Source organism: Limulus polyphemus, unplaced genomic scaffold (assembly GCF_000517525.1).
Source record: "Limulus polyphemus unplaced genomic scaffold, Limulus_polyphemus-2.1.2 Scaffold5319, whole genome shotgun sequence".
Classification (NCBI taxonomy): domain Eukaryota; kingdom Metazoa; phylum Arthropoda; class Merostomata; order Xiphosura; family Limulidae; genus Limulus; species Limulus polyphemus.
Window position 1 is genome coordinate 26,910 of NW_013670929.1, and position 7,811 is coordinate 34,720.

General features: G+C 31.8%; 1 protein-coding gene across 3 annotated transcripts in view; it reads right to left on the minus strand.

Annotated features, from left to right (window-relative positions):
• Positions 1-4,382: 4,382 nt before the first annotated feature.
• Positions 4,383-7,811, minus strand: part of LOC106472424 (heterogeneous nuclear ribonucleoprotein 27C-like) — a 36,021-nt gene continuing 32,592 nt past the window's right edge. For all 3 annotated transcript variants that reach the window (XM_022400997.1, XM_022400996.1, XM_013933072.2), the window contains exon 12: positions 4,383-5,728. In XM_022400997.1, coding sequence (XP_022256705.1) covers positions 5,610-5,728 — 119 coding nt within the window. In that variant the 3' untranslated portion in view covers positions 4,383-5,609. The remainder of the gene's footprint in view (positions 5,729-7,811) is intronic.

The following is a 7,811-nucleotide window of genomic DNA, read 5'->3' on the forward strand; positions in this document are numbered from 1 at the left end:
AATAAAACCAGTTTATTCTTTCTCGATACAACTTTGCAATACACAGAATTTCCAGTCACTTTAACTTAAACACATGCTATAAATCTCAACGACTCACGCACCTCACTTACGACTTGACTTGATATCTATATCTTCAATCTGCAAATATTCTCGTTCCGATCCATTGTCTGGCGTGCATATATACACGATTAGAAGGCGCATAGAAAAAAACTTGAGTTGCCACGAACAGACACGATCCTTCTAGAATCACATGTCGTAACACTGCCCCTTTCTTAGTATTGTTTGTCCGAACAATAGCCACTTACATTAAACCAATACAAAATTATCAATAACTTAATTAAATGTACAGAATTTACAAACATAAAATTAAAATTCAACAAAGTCTCTTAATTTTACGGGACGTATCTTCTTCGGTACTGGTCTCTGTCTCGTTGGCTTCTGCTTCACGTAAAGTTCATCTGCTCCATCACATCAATGGAAGTAACTTTATGAAGGGCTTCACTGTTTCCCTTCTCAAAACCGAGTAGTTTCTTCTTCGACAGTGGCCTTTCCATGTGACATGTCTTCAGCAGCATCTTTTGTTCCATTGTTCACTTTGTCCCAACTGAAATGTCCTGGACCGTGATAATGCCAAAGCCTGTTGGTATGCCCCACCTTTGGCGTACCTCGCCGACCACATTTTATTCGGAAAGTCACTCCTGAGAGACGATCCACTATGTCATATGGGCATTCCAATGGAGAAGACAACTTAGGAGACTTCCCTTTGGTCTTCCTGAGATTATACAACCAAACCTTGTCTCCTGGTATAAAGCTGACTTCAGTAGACTTCTTATCATAACATAGCTTCATCGAATCAGCAGAAGTTTTTAAGTTTGAATGCACCTGATGGTGAATATTATCCATCCTTTCAGGCAGCTATTCGTAAGGTGGGCGTCCTGTTAACAGATCCACTGGCAATCGAAGTTCCCGACCAAACATCAACTTTGCTGGAGTGTATCAAGTGGCTTCATGCTCTGCTGTTTTATAGGCCATCAACACGGGAGAAAGTAAGATATTCCAGTCATCTTGGCGGCTATTACAAAACTTTGCCAATTTCTGTCCAAGTGTACTTTTCTACCATCCCATCGGACTGTGGGTGAAGTGGCGTTGTCCTGGTCTTTCGTATGCCAAATAACTTGCAGCATTCATAGAAACTAGCCGATTCAAAGTTACGGCCTTGATCTGAATGCCATTCGTATGGCATACTAAATTTGAAGAAGAAATCAATAATAGCCAAAGCTACACTTGTAGCTTCCTGATTTGGTATTGCATATGCCTCAGGCCACTTGGTGAAATAATCCATCACCATACTAATGTACTTGTTTCCAGCACGAGTTTGCGGCAAAGGACCAGCAATGTCAACGGCTACTCTTTCCATTGGTGTGCCAACTTGATATAACTTCATTGGAGCATGTCCCTTATGCTTGGGTCCCCTTTTAGCACAACATGTACTGCAGGTCCTGCGCCATTCTTCCACATCTTGCCTCATACCTATCCAATAAAATCTTTGTCATAGGTGACTCAATGTCCAACCCAATTTCAATAATATAGTTAGAAAAAAAATGACCGTTACACTCCAGATAATTATGATAAATTTTATTTTAATCAAAGGAGAAATGTCAATTAAAGTTCTCTTATAATTATCTGGAGTGTGAAGGTCGTTTTTTTCTAACGTTATTATCAAGATGTGTAAATCCCTTCAGTACCCATGACAAATTTTAAAACGCCAGGTCAATGCAGATCATCCACACAATTTCTTTTAAATTTATTTGAGTATGCCTGTCTAAAAACGTTATTTTCTATTTATGAATGGGTGAAATATACTTTTCTTAGACTGCAATGTTACTACAGTCAGAAACTATTCTTTATTTATGACTTGTTTCATAATACATAATTTAGAAAGTCAGTTTTATTACAAGTTTCTCGTACCTTAAATAAAAGTCATAAGAGTATTATTAAACAGTCAGTATTGTCTTTTTTTACTGGTGGGTCATAGAAGGCTTAGGAAATACCAGAAACTTAAAATTTCACTATTCTTTACTGGCTTTGAAATGCCGATCTATATTAAGATACAAAGATTCTACCCCTATTTTTTAAAACAATATTAATCTTAATTTTTAAAGTAAATAACAAATAATGTTTCATTATTTTTTACCTCAATTCTGTGATTTGGTCAGAACACATTTTTGGTGTGCAAATTTATTGATATACAAAATATCATAAGCAGAATGCTTCAATCTTTCTTAACGGATAAGATTTGTAAATAAATTATATAGAAAATGTAGGTGAAATACTGTTATACTATAATGCTCTTATGTTTCATCAGTTCAGTGAACTTAAACTCCTAATTTGACCCATTTTAATGGGTAAAATGTGCAGATCATTCTCATATTAAAGTTTTTGATTAAGTACGCTTATAAATTAATTTTGTTTCTTGTTTTTGAATTTTTGTGCAAAGCTAACTGTCCCTAATTTAGCAATGAAAGACTAAAATAAAGGCAGCTAGTCATCACCACCTACCGCCAACTTACTTTTACCACTGAACAGTGGTATTGATCATCACATTATAACACTCCCAAGGCTGAAAAGGTGAACATGTTTGGTGGAACTGGGATTTGAACCTGCGACACACAGATTGTGAGTCGAGCAACCTAACCAAATGGCCATGCCTATAAATGAATTAATTTTCTTTAACTTGTGACCACAGAAACAGTTCACTAAAATTTTTGATGTGTGCATGAAAAATTATTAGTTTAAATGACTATAGCCTGGAAACATTAGGAAATTTAAGCCTTGCTGCTTCTAGGATTTCAATAAAAATCCTAATTTGAGTAGAGGAGAAAACTGTAATGTTCATTGAAAATTATTATAGCTAACTAGGTGGTTCGGACACCTTAGGCAGAATGAAATTCCCCAATGTTTCTCAGGCCTTTTGATCCATGCCTGTAATGTATCATTGACCTATTAGCTATAATAAAGTTTGCTCGCAAAACATTCATATATGTTTTAATGAAGATAAGACAGGCCATATGTTAAGAATTACAGTTTGCTTATATGTCATGTTGCAAATTTTCGATTTGATCGGTCATATATTTCTCGATTTATTGATACTTTATCAGAACATACACAACAAGGGCAGTATATCTTTTTTGTGTTTAAAATAGTGCAAACCCATCACACTTTTCTGTTTGAATTTAAATCACAAACCTTTATTACAGCATAAACAAAACTGTAGGTTATATAGTTTTTACTTTTAATACATGGAAAATGTTTAGTTATAAAATGTAATATTCTTTAGCAAGTATGCTTCTCATATGTCAAATTTTTATTAAAGCAATACTTTCTGATGTGCATACAGACAAAATTGTAGAAACTTTAAGGTGCTAATCATACACTGCAGTAAAAGCATTTCTGATATAAACAAAACAAATGCACACATTAATGAAATTATTTTTGTTTGCACGTGCTTTGAAACTGGGTATCGAATTCATCTATATCAAAAGTATTAAAATCTCTCAATTATTGAGACAATATATTTATTGTTCAATCACGTTAACGAAAATATTTCACGGTTTATGTAAGTGTTGTTTGTTCATGAGATATTTGTGAATATAATCTGGCAAAGTTGTAAATCCTAATTATACATATACGACACTGCTGATAAAACATCCACAATGTTTATAGTTGCATTATAATCCTATGCCATCACGATGTACAATCATACTCATAGAGACTATGGTAACTCACAGACACGAATGTCACTATATTCAAACAATGATATTCCATTACAGTATTACACCACTCAACTGATACAAATGTTAAGTTTTTCATTTTGTCGTTACATAATGTTGCTTATTACATTAATTAAAAACTGCTATGAAGTAAAACTTTTATTAAATTATTCGTATTTTTATTCTAATACGGTTCTTGGATCCAGACTCGATACACACTGCCTATACTTGACCTCACTAGCACTACACAATCTTCATAATAATTGTTTGGATATTATGAGATTACCATTGTCTGAAAGTTCATAATTGCAATACAATAACCAAATTATTACTCTAATTCTTTTAAGTTGCAAATGTTCATTTTTATCTTAGGTATTTATTCTTTCCTGTCCCTAACATCTTGTTATTCAACAAACAGCAAATTTTAGAAATATATTACTTGGATATCCAATGCATTAAATTACACATTATTAGACACTCAAAATGTATTTAATTATTCGCTGTTGTAAGATCAACTGTTTTACGATGATTCATGGACAGCAAATAGCACAGTATTTTTGAACATCTTTACAGGTGCCATATTTTTTATTAGTTACTGCCAATAAAACTTTCTGTATTTGAACATTTCTTTTAATTAAATTTTTTACAAAATCTATTATCTCAAAATTACTTACATGATACATGGCCATCCATATTTTACTTTATACAGGTTCTCCTTATCTGTCACTGGTCATACTCTACCTGCATCGAACCTATGCCCAAGCTATGCTACGCATCTTGATATTTGTGCTATAGGCAATGCACAATGATGTATATTTTGTTTTATAACAAATTAAAACAAAACTGTATAGATCTATGCTTTACTGAAATAATCAAACTATTGGCTTTCATACTGACATCTTTCCTGCACCAGTATATCAATGGCATAACATATCCTCGGTATTAAATGTTCCTTTTATAACTACTAACAGGGGGCTGTTTTATAAATGCATTAACTCTGTAAGATGAAAATAAAAAATAAGTTAGTTAAATGAAACAGGTTATCTCTAAATGAGATGAAGCCTTGTCCAGAACCCTAACACTCCATTTAAGTGGGAACCTAGCTACTGTTTACATAACAAATTACAGCTGCTTTCAAACTTTATGACAATTAACAATACAGAAATACAAAGACCAATGAAGACAAAGTTTTTGTAGATAAAATATGAATATTGATATGCAAATTGCAACAGAATTAACTAGTATATGATTTTTTGGTGCTAATAATATTTCTTTTTGCTCTCTGTGTCTTAGAAGAACCACAGAACTATACAAAGTTCACAGACTTTTCCTGGTTTTTGTCCATAAAGTGAAATTCCTCAATATTTCCTGGGTCAGGAATGTCAAATATAAAATTTCCCAAGTTTTCACGGTTTTCCTAACTGTAGTAACCATGTAACAATTGAAAGAAGTTTGAACATCTTTGTTTTTGCCATGCATGTATTCTAATATATTGTTGATTAACTCATAGAAAAAAAAAGAAAAGAGAGTACAGTTTGTGATTTGAAACAAAGAACATACTTTGATGCTGTACTGATATAATAAAATACCATAAGAAATCTATTTTGTGAGGAAGCAATTTAATTACAGACACAATGTATGAAATTTGTATTGCTGGGTTGTTAACTAAAAATGAATTTAAATTTTCTTTCAATATTTTACCAAGTCTCACATTTATTTGATAAATCTGATTTGTGTAAACTATACAAAGTTGACACATAAATAAAAAGGACTACTAGCAACTGGAATGATGATGATGAAAAATGGACCTTTTCTGTTTTAGATAATAACACTGTAAGCTTAACGTCTGTAAGGATGATAGCCTTGGGCAACTCCTGCAGTTCTGGTAACACCTCCACCAGCAGCAGCAGATCCATCTCCTTGTCCCGTAAAGTTACCTGTCATTCCTGCACCAAAACCTGAAATAAGAACATCATACAACCTTAAAAATAAAGCAGTACACGGTCAATATCATTAAACTACTAAATGAATTGTCAAAAAAAAGTTGGCTAAAATCATACTGTGCATGAGAAAATAAGCACATGTAGTATTCTGCCACATTTTAATTTCCTTTCTGATAAGCACATGCTTTGCCATTCTCACAATCTGGAATTTTATACTCCCTTCTTACAATATAACAATAGTTTGTTCAACCTGCAAAGTTACAACAATGATTGTAATGCTTTTCATGTGCAATAATGTCTGCATTCAACAATCTTTATTTCTTTACTTCCCTTTCATTTCATCTCCTAAAATTGTGAAATTTGTGGTATTCTTTTTTTTTTTAAAGGTAATCATTAAAATGGAGTTATCCAGATAAGTAAAAGCTCAACAAAGATTTTTTCTTTAACCATAACCGAGTTATTTAAAATATTCTAATGCATAATATCTGGATTCCAAAATTCTGAAGTGCAAATAAAGTATAATTCTGAGAATTCTTATACTCCTTACAAAAACAGACTACTTCTTAGAATGATTACATTTTAGAGCTGGCTGATTAGTGGAATTTGATAATCAGTTATTTGTCAGGTTTATTAACTGAGTACATAGAAGTAATTGACTTGGGTAGTTGGAATAACTGAAAATAGTAATAATCAAACTTTTTCTAACAATAATTAAAAATCTTGAATTAATTGACAGCTATAATAACACAGGACTGTGAATTTAAAATTCATAAAAGTTGATTTGGTTTTAATAACAGATTTTCCATAATTCAGCTCCACAGATCTCAAAAATAATACTCATTTTTTTTCTATCACATAAGGATTTTTTACAAATCAGGAAGAAGAAAAAAACCTATTTAGATCAAATTATTATTTCATTTACCACAATAAACATTTTTTTTTTAATGTTTATTAACAAAAATACAAACAAACTGAAGAAAAGGGAAGAACATTGATATCTAATGAATATGCATCCTCATTCATCCTGATTTTTTTGTGAAATCTGTCTTTTAGTCTCAAAATTGTGTGGTGTGGTCTTTCTTTTATGTATTGTGTTATGATGTTTTGTGAAAAATGTGTACGTGATGGAGAAATATGAATATCATTTTTGGATTCAGCATACAGGAACTACTGTAGAACATGGACAAATTTCAAGACAATAAAACCATTGCAGGCCTGCGTAATCAGAAACACTAATTTCCATAATTTCATTATTGTCATGACCATAATATATTTAATTGTAATTTTAATTAAACAATTAAGGAGATTAATAGTTAATTCCTCAGCTCTGCAAATAATTGATAATGCTGAGAAATTCGTAAAACTTAAATTAACGATTCTTTTTTTTTTATCTAACTATTAATGATAGGTAATTATAAACAGCTGTTTACATTATGTTAGGAATTTTAATTCTCTTTTCACATTCATTGAACTTTATACATTATTTTAGTTTTCAAAATGGAATTATATACCACAAATTCAGTATCTACAACAAGAAAGACATCACAGAAACTATAATAAAACAAATAATTCCCTAGGCCTTTAATTAGTTTGGAAATACTTCCAAAAAAGCAGTTCAACCTTCAAGTGTGTCATTACTTCAAAAGTAGTAAGATTAAAAAAAATGACCTGAATGATCAGCAAGTTGTTAACATTATTTTAATACTTGGCTCCTTTCTATGCCGAGATATTTCACCATTTGTCAAAAATCTCCAAAGGTAAATATGTGCCAATTCAACTTTTAAAACCATAGCTCAGCTTATAACTGCCGTCAGAAACCTCAGATACATAAATTTTATTTATAAATATTATAATATATTTATAAATATACACACAAATGCAAAAAGACACTAGAAAAATGAAACTGTACTATTTTTAACGTTCTCTATGAAATTAAGTGAGGATCATTTAATAATACTTTATCTCTTCTAACCCGGGCTCGGTCCCTGGGACCAACCTCGTACCAATTTTGTGCTTGTTATAGTTTTCATGCTACAACTTTTAAATTAGTAAGTGAATGTTTACAAAATTTGGCAGCTTATCAGTAAACATTACAATG